The following is a 25983-nucleotide window of genomic DNA, read 5'->3' as shown; positions in this document are numbered from 1 at the left end:
GGCAACCTTGAGTTTCTTAGGCTGTTGTAGAGCTCAATGCTGACATCATTTAGAAATTGTGCATCACCACGCTTCTCCTGCATCACTGAAGGTTCAATGCATCAGCTTTTACTGCAAACGTCTCTCCTTTGCATTGTTGGCTCTTATCCTTCAGAGGCAGTGCTGGGCAGTCTTGCCAGTGCTTTGTAGCTCTTCTAACAATTGGTTTGTTCTGGTTGTTGGTTCAACCAGATGTTTTTTTTTGGCCCATGTTAGTGTCCTTGTGCTGAAAAATTGTGTTTGAATTTGTTTATTTTTAGCTTGCTTCGACCCAGCCATGGGTCCACCAGCTGTGCTAGTAAAGCAGATCAGAATTATTATCAGAATTATTATCAGAATTGAACATAAGGTTCAATCCTTATGTATCCTTTTATATGTTTTCTTTGACCCTGCACTAGTGAATCAAATGTTTAGGGATTTGGAATTCTGTCTGTGTTACTCACTGCCTGGGTCTAACTAATAACAGCCAGGTACAGATTACCATTTTACAGATGATGATAAATTCAAGAGAAAATACTAAATGAAAATCATTATCAGAACAACAGAAACTGTTCCAATGAAACTAGAAGCAAAGTTCAAAGTGCCTAATGCACTGGAGTGGATGGGCTGTTCTTTTAGTTCTCTCATATTGAGAGAATTGACATTTAAAATCATGAGTCCACTGGTGAGGCATTTTAACAAGCCTGTTAGATTAACCTGTGCCAGTATGTTTTATTGGACCAGCTAATACATTAGGAGGGTGGGAATTTTCAAGCACACCTGTCCTTACTGTGACTTCAGTAGTGCTCTGGAACAATTATTAAGGGAAAGATTAATTGCAAACATTGAATTAAACGGAACAGAGTTATCATAAAGGTACTAAAGAGAGATTATGCCAAACTAACCTGTCATCTGCTGTCTGAGCTGTTAGAAGACTCTTAGTGGAGTACCCCAAATCATTGTTATTCCTTAATGCTGTTCTTTTTAGAGTAGATGTATGCAAATTAAATGCTGTGATCACATTTTCTGTTAAGTTTGTCAGTGGGAGAGGTTTTAAAACATTGCATGGGAATAACTGTAAACTTCTCCCTCATAATTTGATTCCTGTCAGAATGAAACCACTTAGGTTTTTGGGAAACCAGATATGGGGCAGATTAAATGAGACTGGTTGATGTTGTGATCTGAATAATGTTGTGGTTTTGAATGGATCTATGTGAACAAAGCAAACTTAGCACGAATTTTTTCTGTTGTCTGTTCTTCCAAGACCATCTCGATAGCTGAAAAGAAAAGCATGCCATTAGGCATTCTACTTTGGTGATCTCTGTAGGATCCTAATAGGGTTTAAAAGAGCTTAGGAAAGCTTCTCTGGTAGATGTGCGCTCAGGTTTCTTAGACTGCTGCCATTTAACCAAGGTGAATTATTGTCTCAGTTTGTAGAATGAACTTCTGTAGTTGGTAATACTTAGTTGTAACTGACAGGATGAAAAATCCAGATATCTTTTTACAAGGTTCCACATCTGTAGTGCTTTGTCTCCACCCCCTGTCAGTGAGGCTTTTAAAAGCTAATTATTGTAAATGTGGCCCTTAAAAAGCCACCAACCTTTTGTTTGTCACTCTAAGCAGTGCTTTCTCTGAGGAGTTCTGTGTTTAAAATTACCTTCTTGTTTTATTTAATCAGTGTCACGGAATTGGATGAGTTCAGCAGGAACCTCTAGAGATCATCTAGTCCATCCATCTTGCTCAAAGAGTGTCAGCTAGAGCAGGTTGCCCAGGACTGGTTCCAGTTGAGTTTTTAATGTGTCCAAGGATGGAGACTCCACAACCTCACTGTGCAACTGTCTCCAGTGTCTGACCAAACTCAGAGTAAAAAAATTGTGTTGCTGTGTTTCAATCTGTGCCCGTTGCCTCTTGACCTGTCACTGGTCACCACTGAGAAGAGTCTGTCTACCTCTTTATCATTCCCATAAGGTATTTACACACATTGATAACATCCCTGCTGAGCCTTATCTTCTCCGGGTTGAACACAGCCTTTCCTTGTGTAGGAGATACCCTAGTCCCTTCGGGAACTTTGTGGCTCTTTGCTCGACTCGCTCCAGTATGTCCATGTTTTTCTGTACTACTAACTTTCTAATGTATACAAATTAGGATAGTATACAAATAGGTCTGATTGCTTGCCTATACAGTATTTTCAGTATTTGCAGGTGCATATATTAGCTCCTAACAAAGATGCTTTCCTGAATATCTGTTCCAGTCCTTAATAGAATTAATCGTATTTAACAGGAACAAAAATTGCACAAATTTTTTTCCATTTAACTTTTGTAAATGAGAAAGGGAAACAATTAAGATACATGCATTCTCAATTTTTTTTTGATACTGCCTTTTCTTTTTCCTGTATTTTCCTTTGCTGTTTTTTTAAATTCTTTGATGCATCCTTTTAGCTGCTTGCTCTTATAGACCAAGAAGCCTACTCTGGATTGTATATTTGGAGGAAGATTATTGGCTTAGTAACTGTTCCCCACTGATTAATAGCAGAAATTTAAATGAAGATACAACCTTCTATACTAAACCTTATGTACAACGTTTAATGTCCACTGTAATTTTAAGAGATTTGTTTCAGTTTTGTATGTTGGATTTTAAAACTTGGGAATTTCTCCTTGTTTTCTCTGAAAGGCTGAACAGCTGGTTGGCCTTGTTTCTGCATGACTGAACTGCTGGTTATAACTGATTAGACACTTAATACTGTGTTGGAGTATGTTTTAATGCTGCTGAACTAGCTGCTGCAGAACTTCTCTGGCCGTTTTTTAGTTAGCTCTGTCTGGCTTGCATCTGAAGAAGGTGCTTCAAAAGTAGAATTCAGCATGCATTTCAAATCTATTTTTCTGGAAATAGGATCAATTATAATAATCGTTTAGTGCACATAAAACATTCAGGCCATCATTTTTTTTATTAGAATAATGATGTAGCTCTCACGAATTGAAGTCAGTAGGTTCCTCTGTAGATTAGATATGTCTGTTTTAAATCTTCCTTTTTAATTCTGAAAAAAACCCAATCTATATTCACGTGCAAAAAGTTAGAATTTTCAAAATTAATATAATACTGCTTTAATTTTCCTTCCATTTACTGATAATTTTGCCTCTATTGCAGCAGTCAGGAATTTCAAGCTAACCTCAATAGAATCTAATGATCTAAACCCTTTTTCCTTGCCGTATTTTCTTCTTCCATAATGTTGTTCCTTGCTCCCATGTAGAAGAAAGCAGACTTTAAAAGAACAGACTTAAATGAAAGATGAAGCTAATTTAGAAGCTTCTGACCATCAGCTACTTCAGGAGACAAAAATTCTGTGCAAAGAAGCCTGAAATTATCATTGTCGTGATCTATGTGTGTGTTGGAAGTGAAAACTCCATCAAACTCTTGTCTCAAATTAATGCCAAAATATCCCTGAACACGGTCCATTTCAGGTCTGAGAACAGTCTGTTCAGGGCACAATCAATACCCCTAATAATAACAAGAATAAACAAGAAGAAACTCACTCAGTGCTGTAAATTTCAGTAAACTTTACTCCTAATCAGCACTGAATAAGTGCCTCTTTCTGAATTACTGTTACTTCATTGCTAGAATATTTGTTTTATGCTTTCAAGACTACTTAGGCTGAGCAACAGCTGTTCTCTGAACCTAGTAGATTTAGTTTTCCATTAGTTCCTGGAATTCAGTATACTATCTCTTGGAAAGTGAGACTAGAGGAGCACTTTGTATTCAGAAGGAAGAAAAAAGTTTTTGTTTGATCTGTCTTGGTAACAGTGTGGGGACATGTACTGTATCTTGAGTGTTCTGAAAGACACAAAATGTGAAAGCTAGGCCTGGCTCCAGGGAGAGTGACTTGTTTCTTCTTTCTCTGGTGACGTGTTCGTTAGGTACAGATCCCTTTCCAGAAGGCTCTGTAATGCTCCACTCCAAAAATGCCTGTTATGCTCTCCTTTTTGGTTTCTTTGGCCATCAGCCTCTGTCCTTTCTATTTTATTTTTACTTCTTCTTCCTTGAAGACTCAGACATCCATGCTATTATGCTCTTAATCAGCAGTTCTCATTTGGAAAGGTATGGAACATGTTGCCTCTGACTTGGGGATCCATCCAAAGCTGCCGCCTTTTCTTTTTAAGCTGGAGTCTTAAGAGCACCACATAAGTGCGTACTGCCCAAACACTTTGAGTAAGATGCACAGGCCAGTCCCAATCCCAGCAAACTTGGTTCTCCCTACATCCTTCTGGAAGGAGATTATGCTTTGAAGCGTTAGCTTATTCTGTATTGCTGGTGGTCTCCTTACGCCCATGTGATCCAGCCAGATCTGTGTTTGCCCTTGGATAGGCAGGAGGCAGAAAGGTGGGAAGAGGATTTTTTGGCAGAAGGAAAAGAGGCCAGCAGCCTGGGTTGTAGTAAGGGTCTGGAGGCAGCAGGAAGCGAATTTGAGGCAGCATTGAAAACGAGAGTTACAGAATGGTGGGGTTGGAAGGGACCTCTGGAGATCATCTTGTCCAACCCCCCTGCTTAAGCAGGTACACCTAGAGCAGGGGGCACAGGACTGCATCCAGGTGGGTTTTGAATGTTTCCAGAGAAGAAGATGCAACTATTTTTGAAGTGGAGCCTGAGGAATGTGGATTGGGAAAAGAGATGTGCTAGGTTTTGTATTATGTAAACACTTTACAAAGTGTTTAATGGGTGTTTGCCTGTTCTAAGGAAGGTATGCGAGCCTGTGTTAAAAATGGCGTAGAATTTCAGTCCATTTCAGGTGCTCCAACTTTCCATAATTAGACTCAGAAAGTGTGTTTTTTCTTTAAGATTCACAAACTACTTATTTCCTTTTTTAAACATCTGCGGTTCTTACCTCTCATTTTTGAGGTAGGCCCGCATTCCAGTTCTCACAGTATCATTGCAGTTTATGTACGTGTACTTGAGTTAGTTTGTGTGCAGTTCATTTGTGTACTGGTAATGTAAGGTACAAACTTCCTAGTGATTAAGACCATCGCATCTCTAACTACGGCTCTCATACTCAGCATGATAGGGGCTGTGCAGCCTTGTCAAGAAGATGACTTCATTCAGCTGCTGCCATATGGCTCTAATATCCCAGAGCTCTGCCTGCACTAGATTCTGGAGTGTTCGCAGGAGGTCCTGCTCAAAGTGAACTCAGTGGTGCCAGCAATATGGCTATTCTTTAGCATCTAATCTAGCAAATGTATTTTTTTTTACCACAGACACCAGTAGTGTTTGGGTTTCTCTGGATTATAAAATAGGCATATTCTGAATGAATAGAGAAATTGTTTTGCTTGTTTGTTACTGAATGGGATGGTTATGCTGCAAGTTGCAGGCAATTATTGTCTGAAGCATATTAGACTTGTCCACTGTCAAAATAAAGTTCTTTTCTGCATGGCTACGTGTAATCTTATTGTTTAGCGTGTTGTGCTAACAGATTGGATGGTGTTTGCTGTAAATGAAATTAATTACATACACACACACACACTCCAGATAATCTTTTTCTTCAGGTTGAACTCCCACCTCCTGATCTTGGCCCAAGCTCTGCACTAAATCAGACACTTAACTTGCTACGGGAGGTTCTGGCGTCTCATGACTCATCTGTTGTTCCACTGGATGCCCGTCAAGCTGACTTTGTGCAGGTATAAGAATGTTTGCTCTAAAGTGGAGGGGCAGGGAGAATGCATGTGTAAGTTAGTCTTGGTACACAAAAGATGGGTGAAACATTAATCTTTTTGTCTGGTCCCATTTTGGAGCTTTTTACCACACCCGGGTTTGTAATGTGAATAAGAGGGTGACTAACAAAGTGGATAATTACAGTACAGTATGGAGTGCTACTCTTAACACAGTGTCTAAATTCTGTTATCCAATTACTACTCCATTAAGTAAATATATCCTCAAGATTGCACAATTACCAATTACCTAATCTGGGTTACTCTTCCTCCTGCTAGTATGGAATCTGTTCTTCTCAGGTTTTTCTACTTTTTCCATCACTATGGTAGCTAATCACCTGCTGACAATTCCTGTAGAAAACTGCTTTCACAGCTGGAAACTCTAATTTCTCTTTATTCTGCTTTGGGGAATAAATACGTGATAGAGACAGAATGAGCTTAGAAGCCTTGTGTGACATGATTTCCTCCCTCCCCTCCCTCTTCTGTGTGTTTGCTATTTTAGGTTCTGTCTTGTGTGCTAGATCCATTGTTACAGATGTGTACTATGTCAGCTAGTAATTTGGGCACAGCTGATATGGCAACCTTCATGGTAAATTCACTTTATATGATGAAGACTACTTTGGCTCTCTTTGAATTCACTGATAAACGCCTAGAAATGTTACAGTTTCAGGTAAGTTTTAACAGCCCCAAAAGAAAATGAACTGATCATTGATTTTTGCAGACTGTAGGTTGTTATGTGAACATATTTATCTTTGATAATGTTGGCTTTGGATCAGGGAAATGGGATAAGAGGGCTTCTTTTCAGAGGCCATAAGCAAATAGCAGGTATCAGAACTTATGGTACACAGTATCTTTCATTTTAAACAGACAAAAAATTATTAGAAGATTTGTTTTGGTTTGGTTTAGTTGCAGGTAAACCCATATCCACAAACATTTTCATTATCCTAATAATTCTAATATTTATGTGCAAGCTGTTTGAGAAGCAGATGGAAGTTGAAAGCTCAAACAGTCAAACGGCTGACTATATTCCATCACATAGGCCATCATCTAGTTTATACAAGAATATAGTATAGCTGGTTATACTTCAGTCCTTTCTACCTTTGTTTTCTCATTCGGTTTCACCTAATGTGCCAGGCTAGTGGTTCGTACGTGGTACCATTTTGAAATGGAAATGTAGTTTATAAACCATTGACTTGGGAAGACTAAGGCACTACCCGTTTATAGTTTTGCTACGTGAACATCTCTGCAATATATCTCTGGAGACCTTTTGGAGCTCTAGGGCTTGTGAAAAAGTCGCAACTGCTTATTTGAAATTATCAGTAGAGATCGGCTGTGGGCCATTTTTCGCTTTCTACTCCTAATTAGAATTTCTAGGACTTTTTAGCTCTGAAACAAACAGACAACCCCACCAAACTGTCTGGGGTGTTTCTAATTTCCATTTCCAGGGTTTCTTTTTCAGAGTAAATGTTACAATTGATTTATTCTTCAAATAAGCATTAGAACTCAAGGTTATGCATTTAATACTATTTACTTTCTCAAACGTTTTACAAATACAGGAACAGACTGAAAAAATATCTTTAAGATTAAACATAAGTAGGTTATTGAAGTAGAGTTAGAATGACATATTTAATAGGAGAAACATTTTTCATAGAAAAAAAAAAAGAACTTTCTAAGGCACTTAAAATTTCCAAATTGAAATATTAAGATTTCCCTCCTGACTTAAAAAGAAAAGTGTGTTTTTCCTAAACAATTTTAGGAAGTAGAAAGGTGGACTCTTAAAATATTAGACACTGAGGTCTTACATTATACTAGAGTTTGATATATTATAAATTTTTGCTTTTCTTTACGATTGGAAGAAAAATAAATGAAATGTGAGGTAGTTATGTGTAAAAATGAAGTAATAATATATATACACAACCAAATATCTTTCAAAGACTACTCAACTAAAAAATGATTGCTGCTGCTGTGACTGGATTTATTGATTAGGTTTCTTTGCAAAGGGAGGATTATAATAACAATGTAAAATGCATTTATGACTCTTCTCATATGAAGATAATTAAAGCAAAATTAATAGCTGTAGTTTCATTGTCTATTATTCTTTCAGTTAACTTTTTTCAAATACATGTTTATCAGTACTGAAGTTAAAATCATTACTGATTATGATTTAGTTTCAGTTTTATTTTCCTTGTGAAAGACTGTCTCTTTCTCCTGTTTATTATAAAACTGCCATGCAACTGTCAATATTTTCAGTAAGAGTTGGATGATTTTTATCACGTATTTTCAAAGAACTACAGCAGAATAAAATCATATAGCAATTTTTAAGATTAGAGCTTTGGTACTCTTAATTTTTGGTGCTGTTGAATTTACAAATAAAAAAATAGGTGATTCTTCTAGTCAGATATGAAAGAATTATCTGTATTTTAGTTATTGGTTCCTTGTAGTATGGAAAATGTAAATGGATAAAAAAATTATCTATTTGTGGGTTTTCCTCATTTGTTGATCACTTTCCTTCTTATTTGTCTTTTTTCTTCTTATTTGTGTGTTTTGTTCTTATTTGTGTTTTTTCTTATTTGTGTTTCTAGACATTTTAATCCCAAAGCTTTTTATATTTGATATTCTCATGCACGTTTTATAAATACCTTATACTTAAAATTTCAGATTGAAGCTCATTTAGATACACTCATAAATGAACAAGCTTCCTACGTGTTAACAAGAGCTGGTCTAAGTTACATATATAACTCTGTGCAGCAACACAAACCGGAACAGGTAAGCTTATATAATGTACATGTTGAGGCAGTACTGCATACTTGCCAACTAGGAGGATTTTGGCAGTAATATTTTTGGAAATTGAGCTTCCTCCGAAAGCAAAAGCTCAGTAATAACTGTTGACTTTTCACACGGGACCAGGACTGTTAGACAAAGGCACACTGCAAGTACAGATTTCCCCTACTCTGTGTGTTCAGCAAGCCTAGCAGGTTTCGTGTGCAACAATCCTTCTGTGCAGCTTATCTGTGTACCATCAACAGGCTCCGTACACCACAGACATCCTGTACATTCTCAGAGTAACTGAATAGGTAGTTTAATATGCCTCAGAAAGTGTCAGAGTCAAGCTGTCATTAAAACACAAATACCGAGTATGTATACCGCTTCCATGACACCTAGAACATACTGGACCTACTGTGCATGTAGCATTCAGGTTTCTTCCATTGCATGCTATAGGACCGTACATGGAGTGGGTATCTACCCTGCATGCATTAGGTAATTACTGCTATTTTCTTCTGTGGAAAAATTGGCAGATGAGTTCAGTAGTAATTGGAAATAATTTATTTTTTTGTCCTTATTCATTGCTCTAGCTATTCTAGCACCAAGGCAGTGAGATTCTAAAAGTGAAAACTTGAGATTTCTTAGAGTGAGCTGAAAACTGGAATTCAGAGTTCATGCTCTTCCTTTCTTGTGAACCGCAGTTGTTATGTGACAGGTGTTAATACAGCCCCTCTTCCCTTCAGCTGTGGCAGTGTCCTTTTGTGATCTTTTGTGAAGGTGAAGAACAGTGTTTCCTGGAGCAAGCAGAACTCTGTTGGAGGGCATTATGTTGTTTCTTCAGCCAATAATTTTGCATAAAGTGCCCAAACTCAACAGATTTGTATGTATAAAGATGAATAAATAAATGTATAAATAATCTGATTAATAGCTTGGCTTGGTTTTCTATTCATGAGCCTATCTCCTGTTCTAAAACCAATTACATATCAACCAGGGCAGGCTGTTAATGGGATATAGCAATTTTTATTTATATCTGTCCAACTGCCTGGCTGCAGAGGTGATGTTGTCACAGGATTTGCTAGGAGGTTAGGAAGCATATATACATTGTAATGCTGTACCAGCACAGAAGATTTACTGGCAAGCAGACTTGAATTCTGCATGGTCCCAGAATAGAGGAATAGAGGGAAGCTATCCTCTGTAATTCTGGAACACCAAGGGCACATGGCCAGTTTGCAGTTCAGTTTTTATCCTAGACCTTGTGGAAGGCTTTTTTTGGGGGTCTGCCATTTAATGGTGAAGAAGGAGGAATAGGACTTGAAAGGACATTAAAAACTCAGTATTCTGAGTTTTTAAGAGAGCAGTAGAATGTAAATGAACTGTTAAAACACTTCAGTATTGGTACAGTGTTTCAGTTTCCAAACATTTAAGATCCTGTAGCAAGACCGAATAACAATTTAGTACTGAACTGATTTGTAGCATTTATTATTTCTTATCTTTTTCCATATGCTAGTATGACCTTTTCCCCCTTCCCCTTTGACTACTGATTCTTAGGGTCCTCTTTCAAATTTGCCAAGTATGGATTCCGTGTCCCTGAAGGTTGCAATGGTAAGCATTTTACAATTTCATATTATGATGGTAATGCTGTGACATGGGAAAGAATACTATTAATTATGTAATGTAGTAGATATTCATCTAACCAGTCATACTCTTTAAGAATAGCTAAATTACATGCCTGGGAATACTTTCTTCGTTTGTAGTAATTTGACCACTTGAATTAATAAATACATAAATTATTTAGGAATGGGTAGTAATAGAATATTAGCTTCTAAGCCTTGAGAAGCAGAACTTTACTTACAAGAGTGCTATCCCATGAGTCATCTTAAACTGCTAAAAGCAAATACTTAGCTCTAATTAGCTTTAATCACCAAAGTTTCTTTTTTGCCTCTATGCTTTGAAATACGGGTTCTGCTATCATTTATAGCTTTAGTCCTAAGGCTTTGATTTTATGCAAATAATTCAGCTAAACTCAGAAGTTAGGTGCTGGGCATATGTCACAGTTATATTTTTTTTAAGTTGAAACCTACAATATATTTTAAAACAAATTATCAGCTGATATTTTTTCTTAGACTGTGTGAAGGCTATTTTGCATAGAGATAGCAATATCACAGTTCAGTAGGCAATAATATATGAACTGTCACTCTTCTTGCTTAGCCAAGTTTAGCTTCATTCTGAAAGTTTAACTGTAAATAAAGCCCGCTCATCCAGCAGTACATGTAAATCCCCATGAAAAAAGGTCTTTTTAAAAGAAAGGGTTTTTTAGAAAAAGTTCTTTTAATTTATGTTGAATCCACCCTAATTTTATCAGTGTAGCCTGTTTTCCTCTGTTCAAGTTTTAAACCAGTGATTCCCAAGCTGGTTGGATGAACAGAGCTCTGGCACAGAGCACTCGCTGGTTTACTCAGATCAGTGTGCATTCTTATCAATATTTATAAATTCTGCATTTAAAATATCTTCTATTTATCATAGTCTTGTAGACCAATGAGGAATTTAAAGACTGCAGCTTGGGGACCGTCTCTTTAGATAACAGAGTTACATATGTGTAATCTATAGAAGTACGTAATAATTCAACTTGAATAGTTAGAGAAGACTCCAACTGTTTTTTCTTCATTAATTTGTTTAATGTCTGCTTGTGTGAAGACACTTTAACCGGAATGGAATGCAGTATGCTGAAATCAAACCCACATAAATCCCATCTATCAGCCTCATCTGTTGGCTTCCCAGCATTTAGACCATGTGGAGGGAGTACTTGCAGGCAGATTCATTGCCTCCCAACTTAACCTGAAATTGTTCTAGGTGCCAGCCTTTTAAGTTGTTCATATGTGCTTACAAATGGTGTTCTAGTAAAGTCCATACCTCTCTCTCAGCTAAAGCATCCTTGGTTTCCGAACAAGGGCAGATAATCCCTAGTTTGTGAGAAATGTGAGTGACAGTGGGCCACTGCTGAACAAGGAAGGGGCCCTGGCAACACAGGATGCAGAGAAGGTGGAGTTACTGAATGCCTTCTTTACCTCAGTCATTACTGCTAAGGCTGGCCCTCAGGCATCTCAGCCCCCAGAGAAGAGAGGACAAACTGGGACAAAGGAAGACTTACCATTGGTTGAGAAAGACTGGGTCAGAGATCACCTGTGCAAACTTGATCCTCTCAAATCCATGGACCCTGATGGGATGCACCCGTGAGTGCTGAGGGAGCTGGTGGATGTTCTTGCTGAGCCACTCTCCATCATCTTTGAAAGGTTGTGGAGGACAGGGGAGGTGCCTGAGGACTGGAGCACAGCAAATGTCACTCCAGTCTTCAAGAAGGGCAAGAAGGATGACCTGGGGAACTATAGGCCAGTCAGCCTCACTTCCATCGCTGGAAAGGTGATGGAGCAGTTCATTCTGGAGGCCATCTGCAGGCATGTAGAGGACAAGAAGGTTATCAGAAGTAGTCAACATGGATTCACCAAGGGGAGATCATGCTTGACCAACCTGATAGCCTTCTATGATGGTGTGACTGGCTGGGTCGACGAAGGGAGAGCAGTGGATGTTGTCTATCTCAACCTCAGTAAGGCATTCGACACTGTCTCCCATAGCCTTCTCACAGGCAAGCTAAGGAAGTGTGGGTTGGATGAATGTACAGTGAGGTGGACAGAGAACTGGCTCAACAACAGAACTCAGAGGGTCGTGATCAATGGGGCAGAGTCTGGTTGGAGTTCCCCAGGGGTCTGTGCTGGGTCCAGACCTGTTTAATTTATTCATCAGTGACCTGGATGATGGGACAGAGTGTAACCTCAGCAAGTTCACTGACGATACCAAGCTGGGAGGAGTGGCTGATATGCCAGAAGGCTGTGCTGCCATCCAATGAGACCTGGACCGGTCTGGAGAGCTGGGCCGAGGGGAACCTGATGGAATTCAACAAAAGCAAGTGCAAGGTCCTGCCCCTGGGGAGGAACAACCCCATGCACCAGTACAGGCTGGGGGCTGACCTTCGGGAAAGCAGATCTGTTGAGAAGGACCTGGGAGTGCTGGTGGACAACAAGCTGACCAGGAGCCAACAGCGTGCCCTTGTGGCCAAGAAGGCCAACAGCATCCTGGGGTGCATTAAAAGAAGTGTAGCCAGCAGATCAAGAGAGGTTATCCTCCCGCTCTGCTCAGCCCTACTGAGACACTAGTGAGTGGAGTACTGTGTCCAGTTTTGGGCCCCCCAGTTTAAGAAGGACATGGAACTGCTTGAGCATGTCCGGTGGAGAGCTACCAAGATGATCAGGGGACTGGAGCATCTCCCATATGAGGAAAGGCTGAGAAACTTGGGTTTGTTAGCCTGGAGAAGAGAAGACCAAGGGGGGATTTCATCAATACCTATAAATATCTAAAGGGTGGGTGTCAGGATGATGGGACTGGGCTCTTTTCATTAGTGACAGGACAAGGGGCAATGGGCACAAGCTGGAACATAGAAAGTTCCACCTCAATATGAGAAAAAACCTCTTTCCTGTGAGGGTGACAGAGCAGTGGCACAGGCTGCCCAGGGAGGCTGTGGAGTCTCCTTCCCTGGAAACATTCAAAACCCACCTGGATGCGTTCCTGTGCCCCCTGCTCTGGGTGTGCCTGCTCAAGCAGGGGGATTGGACAAGATGATCTCCAGAGGTCCCTTCCAACCCCTACCCATTCTATGATTCTGTGTGTGGTTCTGTGACTTCATTAGTCGTTTGTGCCCACTTTCTGCACATTTAAATGATGGATGGTTGTGGATTTTAGGGTTTACCAGTTTGAGAAGATCATGCAGTGTTCAGGAACGTTGCCATCATTATACAAAGTTGCCTTGGGCCTTGCCTGAGTGAATAATTCAAAGGAACGGAGATTATACAGCTTTTCTGGGTATCTTGTTCAGTGTTTGATGGCACTCCTGATAAGAATTTTTCCTCCTACTATCTAATCAGAGTTTTCATTAGTGTGATGTGTCCAGTATTCCTCATGTTTCTGCCTGTGAGAGGATCTGGCTCCGCCTTCTCTATAGTCACTCATTTGATCTTAGAATCAGAGAATGGTTTGGGTTGGAAGGGCCTTTAAAGATCATCTAGTCCAACCCCCCTGACATAGGCAGGAGCACCTTCCACTAGATCAGCTTGCTCAAAGCCCCATCCAAACTGACATTGAATACTGCTAGGGATGGGGCATCCACAACTTCTCTGGCAGGTAGTTGAAGACACAGCAGTAATGTTCTTTCTTGGTGTTTTCTTCTCCAAACTACTAGAATCAAAGCACCGCAATTTTTTAAACTATGTTACATGGGGGAGGAGAATTTGGCCTAGAAGCAGTTCAAGGAGCCTGAATTAGGTCCCTTGCTCTTGTTTTCCCCAACATAAGTGCTAATTAGATTATTAAGCAGTGACTCCCTGCCAAAAAATAAAAAGAAATATGTAAAAAGGAACATATAAAAAGAAACGTGCAGCATGCCTAACTAGCAGGCAGGATTTGTGTCTGGAGGCTACTGTATTCCCTCTGCACTGAATAGACTAGGTCTGGATCTTCCGAGGTGCATGCATATGTGCACCAGCTGCATAGGAAACTTAGATGGATAATTATGGAAGCTGGATTCTCATTATTTGCCCCTCCACCTCTGTTCCTCAGAGTCAGAAAATTTTGGTGGCAGAGGTGCTTAAGTTAGAGGTTTGCTTTGGACTATTAAGTTCTACCTTAAACATTTGTATATTATGTTAAGCTCTATCTTAAATATGTTTTAAAAAGAAAATCTTATCAAAGAAGGTGTCATTTTAATGTAATCATGTTTTGGAGATCTATGTTTTTACCTATTTTCATATTACAGCTAGTTTTTAATATGTTGATATCGTATTCTCTTCCCCCCCACCACCCCTAGGCTCAGTTTGATCGCTATCTGTCTGCTCCAGATAGTCTGCTAATGTCCCAGCTGAATTTCCTTCTGAGTGCCACTGTGAAGTAAGTACCTTACCTTTGAATTTCCATTATGCCTGCATAATGATCAGAAAGATGAATTCGATTAGGTTTTAGTGGATCATGATGAGAATTCAAGTTACCGGCTGTGATGATATTTGCATTGTCCTTCAGGTCATAATTCAGTTTTGGTCTGACTCTCCTCTTCTTGAACAAGCAGTGAGGAATATGTAATTCTGTAACTTTCTGAGGTAGTCAGTTGCTTTAATGGTCACCATCAAAATGAATTTCATTCATCTGTTTGAACATGTTCTGCTATGTCGGCAGCTTTTTGTCAACTTAGTTGTAAATTGTTTTAGAACTATTTTTAAGCATTCCAACAACAGATGAAATATGTAATTCTCCGCTCAAGATTTCTTTTATCCCCACTGCTCCATCAGCTCTAGAATTTTCAGCTTTGTTGTCTTCTGCTGTAGAGTATTGGCATTCTGTCTCATTGAATATCGTGCTGAGATTACTTTTCACCTAATACAAACTTCTATAGTGATTTCTTTTTTGAATTATGGATGTGAGAACTTTTTTATTTATGTCTTCTCTTGTTTTTTGAATATAACTAAACCCTAAGGCTAGGGAAAGTGCCACGAATTTCTTTCCAATTAAATGTGAATCATGTGAAGACATTTTGTAGTACTTAAGCTCAGAGAATTCTATGCTGCACTGATCAAAAACTTTTCTTGACATTGTTTTTCACGCTTCTGTGAAGAATGCTGATTACAGAATATACCAGACATTGAGACTAGCACATCACATCTTATGTAATGCAACAATATTTGGAGTCTCATTACTAGCACCTGTCCTCAGTGGGAATTGTATTACAACATCTTGCAATTAAAAAATTATATATGTAAAGGGAAAAATATTTATTGTTGGGAATTTGTTAGAATAATAGAATTCAGCTTATTAGGAAAGAACAACATAGTTCAGCTGGAAGGGACCTACAACAATCAGCTAGGCCAACTGCCAGGTTCTCCTGCTGTATCGCTCAGGTTCTCCTCATCCAAAGACTACCAGTTTCATGCCATACAGCTGGTGCATGGCTTGGCTTGGGGGATGTTGGTGCTCTTCAGCAGGTCATTGGGTCTCTCTGCTAGGGTTGCTGTTCCCACGGCTCAGCCAGGAGAGCTGACCCTGTTGTGTGGGAGCTGTTCTGCTCCAATACAATCAAACAGCGTCGCTTGAGCAGTCATGTCAGTGAAGAATTGCAACCTCTGCTTTTAGGTATCAAGCTATTAAACCTGTATCTTAGCTTTTGGTTTGTTTTTGTTTTTTTAATGTAGGTCTATTTAAAAAGCGTAATAACAGTAAATGTATTTTGAAAGCCTCAATTTTTCACTGCTAACACAGAAGCAATTTTTCAGAGGTAGACTTTATGCTGCCATCAAGACTCAGGCACAGCAAAATTACTTTGACTTAGTCATTTCTTCTGTCAGATGAACCAAGATAAACTGGTCATGTATGTGCTCTTAGCCTTATCCTGTTGATAAGCTTTTTAAACCTCTCAGTGCAGTTTAAGGCAAATTCATGTTGTCTTGCAACAGCGGGCAGGTGAGAGGGGAGCCTATGTGAGGGTGATTGCTATAGCTGCTGCAGCTCAGCTAACATCCAGGAGTTTGTTAAACTGCTATAACTCAACACTATAGGTCAGGTTCTGCTCAGAATTAAAAAAACCAAACCAACCAACCAATCACACACACCCCCGCCCCGCCCCAACAAGCCTGTTAGCCTTCAAACAGGTAGCTTTAAGTACAAGCTTTTTGAAGTTAAGATACCTGTTTAGAGGTGCGTGCTTGTAGAATCATGGTCTTAATAGTCAATGTTTTCTGTAGTAAATAAACCTTCAAAATTCAAAAGTTTCTCAAAATTCAAGCAAAACATTTAGCCAGTACTATAATTTTAATCTCTGGCTATAGTAGTTGAAATTTTCAAGTTAGTTTTGCAGATGTTTGATGTCAGTTTTGAAGGCATCTTCCTGGAAATCACATAATTGTGATGCACTGTTCTAATGGTTGAGCTGGAACCCAAGACTTCTTTGGTTCTTAAAATCAGACCAGATGCTTTTGATAAGGGACCAATATATTATATACTCAATGGTGGTATCACTTAAGCTTTACAGTTATGAAGAACATTCCTTCCAACATTTGTCAGTGCATGTTCTTGTCTTTCAAATTCCTTTGCTCATTTAAAAATTTTTAAGCTATTTATTTATGTGGTTGTTGGTCTTGAAAAGCTCTTGTTATTTGTGTTGGATCACAGAAACTGAATGCTGGAATTACTATTTTTAGAAAGTGCTGCCATTTGTGTTGGTGATAAAGTGTATCATGTTGTTATGGCAACTGAAATCCTAATGTACTGATTAATGACACTGACATTATTTGATGGAAAGGCTCGTTTGATGCTGTTCAGTCCTTTGGAATATTTTCATGAACTTTTTCTTTAAATTTAATATTATCTGATGCAATACAGTTAGTTTTATACAAATTCTGTGTGCAAGATTGTCATGTTACAGTTGCTTAGTGATCCCAAACTGTGATCAGAGACAGTTTTTTTACCTGAACACCTTGAATATATTTCCCTTATGATAGTGTTTCCAAATTTGCTATTACAAGGCCAGTAATTTCTTCAGGTATTCTAATAACCTGGTAATACTGGCAGTTGATCCTGTGTATCAAACAACTCGATACTGTGCTTCAAGATAAAATGCAGGTTTTGTCTCTTCATTTTGTTTCTCATAGCTTCAGTTTCTTACTATTTCCTGAACAGATGAAGTTCTACACACTTGATCTTTCCGATTTCTTTAACTTGTCAATTCCCAATGGCTGGTGAATTCAGCCCTGATTTTAGTGGATGCAGTTTTGCTGCCTTTGTTCCTTTGCTGCATATTACAGCAGGGCTGGATCTGGAATCTGGAATCATGGTTACCTTGGTTTCCTCTGCTTCTCCTCTCTGCTTCTCCTGGTGTTCCACTTGCATGGGTTTGGCTGTAAAATAGCTGTAACTACTGTTTCTGATAGATAAAAATACATCTGCAACTGCAAATCACCATGGTGATTAAAGTAAACTGATTCAATGGGCAGTATGAAATAAAATTATTAGTTTGTCTTCAAAATACATCCAATCTTTGTGCATTCTTACTCATTTAGATCCAGAAAAATACAAGACACAGACTTCATAGCATTGTTGGTAAAAATCTGTAGCAAGTTTTAGATCTCTGACCATGTCACTATCAGCTCTTCCTTTTTGACTATGGAATCAGGTGTTGTCAAGATAAAGCAAATAGAATATATTTGCTGGTAGATGGGAAAAAAAAGTGCATATTTACAAAGGACAGTGAGAAGCCACAGGAGGTACAAGGTGGATCACTCAGATTATCAGTCTTTTAAAAGATGTAGGGGAGTACAGGTGAATAACTAATGTATGCAAATTAAATAATTCTATTTTTTTTCATGACTGCAGAAGTAAAGAAGCTAATTTCTTGGTTATCAGGATCATACATGTGAATTTATCTATGTATGATACAAAGAGACGAAACAGCCTTCTTTTGTTCTAAAACTTCAAGCTGTTTTCACAGTTGAAGCAAACGGGCTTTTTAATGTAACTGATACGGATCTTTAATGTGTATTTTTAGTGTATATCTTTAATTCCTTGTATGTCATACAGTTATATTCCCTACAATTTGCAAATTATGTTTTTGTTTTGTTTTTTAGAGAGCAGATAATAAAACAGTCAACAGAACTGGTCTGCAGAGCTTACAGTGAGTTATATGCAGCTGTGATGGATCCTTCAAATGAATATAAGGATCCAGAAACCATACTACACAGATCTCCTCATCAAGTTCAGGCACTCCTTTCATAGTCTTGCTTCCCTCAGATTTATCAGAATCCATAATTCTGTATTTGTTGAGTATTTGCATCAAGTTTATTTTTCTGTTTTGAGTTTTGATGTGTAACTGTATAGTTAAAATATATAGGAATGCGGTTTTGTTTAATCTGCTTGGCAGAAGTCTAATCTTTCCTGTGTCTTTGAATACCTTCTATAGGCCAGAAAATAAGAATATAGATTAAAAATTATTTTAATGTATTCCTCTAATGGAAATGGACCATGACAATATGCAATCTCTTTGAAAAAGGAGAAAGAAGCTTTTTCCTTGCTGTACATAATCTTTTCAACTAGAGGTTGAACCAATGTCTCTTACAAACTCACCAATATTTTTATTTGCTTTTCCCCCTGTTCTTCCACTCTTTTTCTCAGACTATCATCAGTAAATGCTGATAAATGTAATTTTAGTACAACTGATATACTTTGAATGTCTCAAGTCCATCACTTTTACAGCTCATAAATAATTTCAGAATAATTGATGCTGGTTTTCAAATCTTGTTGATTAAATCTTTGAGGCGAAATTTGTGTTCTTTTTTTTTGGAATCCATTATCATTGTTGCTAGTTCTGGTATTTGCTGTAAGAAAAAGAAATATTTTACCTACATGCATGTACATAACCTGGAACTTAATGCTTTTGTGTAATTTTGTTTTACTGGAGGGTTTTGTTTAGTGCGATCATACTGTAGGAATCCTTATATCAGTTGAAACTTGCTGATCTCTTAAGGCTGGGACCAGTTACAGTGTGGGTTAGGAAAATGGTTTGCACAGCAGCAGTATGGCCATTTCTCGTTCACATGTTTTTGTTTTGCCTTTCTTGTAAGTACAAAATAAGTCCATCTGCTGTATGCTGTAGTACAAGCATTTATTCAGTTAATAATCCACCAAGAGTTTTTCGTGGTTTACATGTCTGCAGTGGTGCTCCTAAAAATTATAGTTCAGCTCACCTGTGGCAGCCACAGGTTGTCCTGGGAATTACGTGGGAGAGCCAGGGTGTGTGGTTGTTCTAGGCTGGTGTGTAGAAAGCCGTGAGTGAAGGCTTTGTTTCTTTCCTCCTTTGGCGCAAAGCTGGACCTGGTCTATGTAGAAACCCCAGTTATATAGAGAGTTAGGATTAGGGGACCTTTGCTCCTGATAAAAGAGGAAAATAGATAAGTAGGACACCTGTTCTCTGTTGGGCCTTCTGATAATTCTCTGCAAATTCCTTAAACATATTCTTCTTTCAGGAAAGCCTTGTTACAGATAAAGCTTCCGGAAACAAAAAAGTTAGTAAAAGGAATTTGGGGTGTTTTGGGAGTAGGTTTCTTTGGTTGGTTGATATTTTTTTAAAGAATAATTTAGGCTGTTTCATTTTAAACATTTAACTTTTTTTTCCCTCTTTGTTGTTGTATGGGTGCCGCAGAGTTATTGCAGTTGCCTGAGTTTACATCCTATTAGATGTGGCTTATTTATACACATTAAGGGGGAGATGAGCAGTCATTCATATTGAATAACTTATTTTATTTTTATCGGTAATAATATTCCCCATATAAAATATATACTTAGTGGCAGCCAAGTCTGCAGTTTAGTGTATGCTTGCAAAAGAGCAAGAAATAGAGAAGAGCAGCAGCAATGCCTTTTAGTCTCTCGGAAAACTCATTGCACAAGATATACCCAGTGCGCTCAGAAAGCAGCTTCCTTGGTAATACCACGATAAAGCAATAGCTCCTTTTCCAAATGGGCATAGTTTGTTGGTATAACAGAAAAAAAATTGAAAGTGTAAGTGTCCCTGGAGTTCTTGGATCAGGCATAAATTCTTCTGTAAATGTGAATGTTCTAAAAACTCCAGACCTGTAAAACAAAAAATTCTAGAAGTTTAGAAAAGCTCTAATGGAAAGTTATTCTCTTCTACTAGGTAAGGCACTTTAAATTACTCAGACTTTGCATTACTGTAGTATACATTCAGAAGGCTGTTCATTGTTGTTTAATAATGTTAATATTGCTTAATATGCCTATAATTATTATCTAATATATGAAAATTACATCAGTTGTGAAAGGATTATAAATGAGCTTGTTACTAGATTAACTTACTCGTAAGAGTGAACTTTTTCCTGAAATTACACTCAACCTCAGTCTCCAATAATCAGTCAGTAGTTTGCATGAGGATTAGTAAGAAGTTGCTTCCTATCTTTGAGTCCATGTAGAGACTTACCCATGATTTTATCTTCTCTTAATAAAATGCAAAAGCTATAAAAGTTGTAACTTAGAAAAATTGAAGTCAATCCCTAATTTTGGTCTGTGCAATTAAAGTAAATGACAAAGGGTCACACATGAGAAAGGACATCAATAAAAGCATTTGATTTACCAAGTTCTGTCTTCCATGTTGTTATTTCCTCTTGCTTGCCTTCCTAAGAGGAGGAAGGAAAAGGTGATTAGATTTTGACTTACCTTTTCTAGCTTGGTGTTTCTGACTCTCATATGCTACAAATTTCCAGGATTTCCACACCAGGAACTGTGAAGCTGCAGTCCTCTAATCGCTCAGTTAGATGGATGGCCCATAAGCGTTGCAGTAGATTGAGTCATTCAGGGTGTCGGTACTGGGGCCGTGTTCGGACCAGTTACTGCAGCTCTGACCTGAGCATCACAGTGCGGGAAGAGATGCTCTCCTGGCTGGGCTGAGGCAGGCAGCACTTCTGCTGTTGGTCCTGAAGCGCTTTATACGGAGGGGTATGCCTTCAGAGAGCGAGTCCCTTACTCTGTGCCGGGAGCAGTAGGCTTGGGAAAGCTGGGTGAGGAGAGGTGTTTGACTACTGCCTCCAGTAGGCAGCGCTCTCAGCATTTGACACTCTGACAAGCAAGTCCTGAGAACCGATGAGTAAAAGGCCACTTTTTGCGTCATTGTCTGATGCAAAGAGCACTTCCATGGGAAGTGGGAGAGCTGGGTTCTGGGCCAAAGGAGTTGGGAATTGACATTTCCCACCTTCCTGGAGAGGGCCCTTGGCTGTTGTGTAGTATGAGATGGGGCAGCTCTGTTTCTCCTCTCTTGAATGTAAGCAGCTGTGCATAAATCAATGCAAAATATGGGAGGCATGAGATAGAATAAGCAAGGAGGAGTTTGGCCCTGTGGCATGTACATGAGGGCTCTCCTGAGGACTCCAGGGTCTAGATCTTCCTCTGGCTGTTACTTGGGGACCTTATCTTTGACCTTCAACACGTGTCTCTGAAACAGAATCCGGACTTTATCACCCACAGAATATCCAGCGAGCAGCAAGATACAGAGCTGAGCTTGGGTTGGACCCAAGGTGGTTCATCCGCACTGGTGGCGGTACCTCTGTGTTCAACCCTATGTGTACAATTTTCTCCTCCTCTCTTTATAAATATGCACACTGCTATGGAAATAAAATATAAAAGTTTTTCTAATTATAGCAAGCACACAGCAGCCCAGCCACAGTGAGTTTTTTTGCTCGGTATTATAGGAAAAGAAGCTTAAGGAGGTTTGGAAAGGTGATAATACATTTGTTTTGCAGCATTTCAGTGTGTTCCTCCCGATTCTCTGAGATTTATGACTCTAGCCCTGCATTTTGTCTCTTAATAGACTCAGCTATAATTATTTTTTATTAAAGTTTTTGAAATATGTGTTGGAGGAAAATACTTTAGGAACCGCTAAACTTTTCCATTCATTTAAAAAACTATCTGTTCTTTGATCCCTTTGCTTGCCTTGCTGAGTCACTTTGCAGGCAACCCAGGGGGTGGGAAGCTTATAAAATTTTGAAAATTAAACGAAGGGGTTAGACATATTTCCATGAATAAAACACACCCTCCGGAAGCAATACAGCCATGGGTGTGGGCTTGTTTGAAATGCACTGCCACCTGCTTCTGGGGGAAAATGCAAAAAAAGAGACATTTGCTTATGATGAGGGCACCCGTCCAAAACAGCCGTGGTAGGGTTAGATGCCGTAAATCGATGTTAAACTGATGTTATGTTTGAACAGTTTGGAGAATTTTCAAAATACAGATTAGAAGAAACTGGCAGTGGAAGTAAAAAGTATGTCATGTAACTGAACTCCCTTGCATATTGGATTTACTTGTTAAAGGTTTCCAGAACCTCTACGTCTTTTCCCGACTGCTCTTAAGCACTTTGCAAACTAAACTTCAGGACAATCCTGCAACTGTTACACCAATCCTAACCCTTGGGCAATTTGGAGTAAAATGAGATGCTTTGAGTCACCCAGTGGCATGCAAAGCAGTAGCTGAACTTGGAGCCAACTTGTTTCTTGAAAGAATTTTTTAAAATGGGAAATAATTACAAGTTGAACTTGGATATTTGTCCTGAAGTGTAGGCCCTTCGTATGGCAGGGCAGGTCTCTTCAACCATCTGCTGCACAATACGAAGCCAACTTCAGTTTTTCAGAATCAAACTACTTCAAAAGTGTTTTAAAGGTGTTTTAAAGGTGGACATGTGCTCCTGTGCCGTACTAAACGGTGTGCCTGCTGCTGAGCTAGGCTGCTGGGCTGGTGCGCTGGCGGGGATGTTCACACTAGCCCGGTATGGGTGGTCACCAAATGCGCAAAAGGTGGGTTTACCTCTTGTCACACAAAGGTCATCTTGTGATACCCCAGCTATCTACATCCTTGAGTAAAGAGCTAATTTACATAGAGCTGGTGTAGGGCTGACGTAAACTCAAGACATCGCTTCTGTCTTGGTCCTTGACCAACTGTTCAACCCCTCAAAGATGATGTGGGAAAATCTTCAGTAATCTGCAGAATCCTCTGGCGCAAAGCTACGGAAAGGCAGAGTGCAAAGGAACCTTTTACACCTGAAAATGTACACTTATCCCTGATCTTATGTACACTGATGTACATATTTTACGTACATTAAGGCCTAAATGAGGGTAAGACCCCCTCACACTACAATTGTCGCACAGACTTTGCATACAAGGGAAAGATGAACCGCAGAGGCCTTTCTCTTAACAACAAAAGTAGCTTATTTTGACTACCTTGCTTTAGCAGTAAGGAAACTTTGATTGAGCAAGATATGGCTGAAAGGTGTTTGATAGATTACTGCAGAGCAGCTGACAAAAAAGAAGAGACCGTTGCATTTTTCATACTCAGACAATGAAGCTTTCATTTGCTGCCTAGTTCACAGATGTGGTATTGTCAAATTGCAGGAAAATGCCTGGCAGACTGTATCATTGACTATATTTAGGGAGAAAAAAAATTCAGAACACACTATTTATAGAAGCCATACAAATAAGCACAGAGTTCTTATCAGCCAAAGATAACATTAGTCGTGATTTATCAAAGTAATCTTTATTTTATGGAAAATGGATAATAGGGTGTAATTTAATCCTTTGTGAACGTAATGTATATTTCAAAGGGTTCCTTTTTGTCAATAAAACCATTTGTTGTACTTGTTAAACTAATTAGTCTTGTAGCTGTTGCTTATGACAGGATAAAAGATGCCCGTTAATGAAAACGGGGAGGAGAAGATGGGTTCGAAAGTTTGTGAAATATTTTGTACTCTTGCAAGCCAGTTTTCTGATCAAAACAGGTCTTGCCTCTTTTGCTGCGAGCCTGCGTTAACTGAGTTTGTGCAGACTGTACATTTTCCTTTTTTAATTCCAAAATGGATTACCCTAAAATTTCATCTCATCTCTGGGTATTTCACCTCCTACAGGCATCAAGGGCTCCACAGACTTCCTGGGTACCGATGCTGGCGCGAGCCACCGTGCCTGCGGGCCCCGCAGCTGAGCGCCGACAGGGAGGGTGACAGGGAAGGTGACGTTCCTGGCTGCTTCTCCCTGCTCTTTGCATTTTTTCCACCATGTACAAACACATTCCAGGAGCCATGAAGAAGGCAAAAAAGGAAGAAAACAGAGCTGCCTGGGCGCGTCCTGCACCGGTCCCTGGCCGGCCATGCGCCTTTCGCTGGGCAAGGGCAGGTTTTGCAGGGGCAGAGCGTGGGGCTGAAGCTGTGCCAAGGCTTGGCTCTGCGAGAGACCCTGGCAGTGGTGCCAGGCTGCAGGGGCAGGACATGAGCTCATTCTCTGGAATGGCAGTTGACCTTGAAAGATCAGAGTCAGAAGTGGGTAAGAGTCAGAAGAGGACACATATTTTATTATAATCTTTTTTTTTTCCTTAGTGTTTTTGGTGTCCTTGTTTGTAGCCTAGCAGCCTCATGAACTTTTAAAGGAATTTATGAATGATTTTCAGAAGATGACTCTTAAAAGACTGGCTAAGCTCTTAAAGGTCCTTCTCCCTTAGCAATGCCTCAGAAAATGCTTCTCAGAAGGACGAAGTCCTGGAGAAATCTGTAAAGAAAGGACTTATACCTACAGTCTGTGTTAGTTCTGCATGGTCATCCCAGTTCCTCAGTTCTCTTTGTACCCTCTGTTCTACAAACTGTCCAAATACAATATTTCTAATCCTGAATTACTGCATCCAGAAGTACAGAATGATAGGGGTTGGAAGGGACCTCTGGAGATCATCTTGTCCAACCCCCCTGCTTGAGTAGGCACACCTAGAGCAGGGGGCACAGGAACATGTCCAGGCAGGTTTTGAATATTTCCAGGAGACTCCACAGCCTCCCTGGGCAGCCTGTCCCACTGCTCTGGCACCGTCATAGGAAAGAAGTTCTTCCTCATATTGAGGTGGAACTTCCTGTGTTCCAACTTGTGCCCGTTGCCCCTTGTCCTGTCATTGGGCACCACTGAAAAGAGTCTGGTCCCATTGTCCTGACACTCTCTCTTTAGATATTTATAGATATTGATGAAATCTCCCCTCAGTCTTCTCCAGGCTGAACAAACCCAAGTCTCTCAGCCTTTCCTCACATGGGAGATGCTCCAGCCCCCTGATCATCTTGGTAGCTCTCCGCTGGACTTGCTCAAGCAGTTCCCTGCCCTTCTTAAACTTGAGGACCCAAAACTGAACACAGTACTCCAAGAAGTTTCACAGGTCCTCAAATCTCCTGGACACAGAGGTGTCCAGATCATGAATCTGCTTTTCAGGTGCCAGTGTCATGTCAGAGCCACTGTATTTGCACAAATAGAAACACTGTACAAGGTACAATCTCCTGTTGCCACTCCAAATTTTGTTCAAGTCAGATCAGAGGGGTTTGGAGGGGTTATTTTGCCATAGCAGATTTTCATAGAATCATAGAATCATTAAGGTTGGAAAAGACCTTTAGGATCACGAAGTCCAACCGTCAACCCAACACTATCATGTCTCCTAAACCATGCCATGAAGTGCCATGTCTATACATCTTTTAAACACCTCCAGGGATGGTGACTGCACCACCTTTCTGGGCAGCCTGTTCCAATTTTGTGCTGGGTCTGGTTGTTCTCATGCATCCAAGAGGTTTTCAGCTATTTATTTTACGTCTTTTCCTCACCTAGACACAAAGCTCCTTGGAAAAGGAGTTGTGCATTTTCCATAACTTTATAAAGCATCATATTCCCAAGGTTTTCTGGTGTAGCCGAGAAAGTCTTATTGAGTACTAAGCTGACACCACGGAAGAGCAGTGACAAAGCTGAGCTATCTGGAGGTGAGACCACGGTGGGTACGGCAAGAGCAGCGACTGCCCCATGCCTGGGGCAGTCGCTGCCCAAACCCTCCACCGCTGCTGTGTGATCAAGGTCAAGGAGATCGCAGC

At 39.7% G+C, this 25983-nt stretch overlaps 1 protein-coding gene across 2 annotated transcripts in view; it reads left to right on the top strand.

The window, feature by feature from the left end:
* Positions 1-20700, top strand: part of COG6 (component of oligomeric golgi complex 6) — a 61824-nt gene extending 41124 nt beyond the window's left edge. For both annotated transcript variants that reach the window (XM_064440955.1, XM_064440954.1), the window contains 6 exons: positions 5550-5681; positions 6214-6381; positions 8370-8477; positions 10023-10076; positions 14386-14465; positions 18185-20700. In XM_064440955.1, coding sequence (XP_064297025.1) covers positions 5550-5681; positions 6214-6381; positions 8370-8477; positions 10023-10076; positions 14386-14465; positions 18185-18332 — 690 coding nt within the window. In that variant the 3' untranslated portion in view covers positions 18333-20700. The remainder of the gene's footprint in view (positions 1-5549; positions 5682-6213; positions 6382-8369; positions 8478-10022; positions 10077-14385; positions 14466-18184) is intronic.
* The last annotated feature ends 5283 nt before the right edge of the window (positions 20701-25983 follow it).

Source organism: Phalacrocorax carbo, chromosome 1, assembly GCF_963921805.1.
Source record: "Phalacrocorax carbo chromosome 1, bPhaCar2.1, whole genome shotgun sequence".
Taxonomy (NCBI): domain Eukaryota; kingdom Metazoa; phylum Chordata; class Aves; order Suliformes; family Phalacrocoracidae; genus Phalacrocorax; species Phalacrocorax carbo.
Note: the sequence above shows the minus strand (reverse complement) of the source record. Positions and strands in the feature narration are given on the sequence as shown.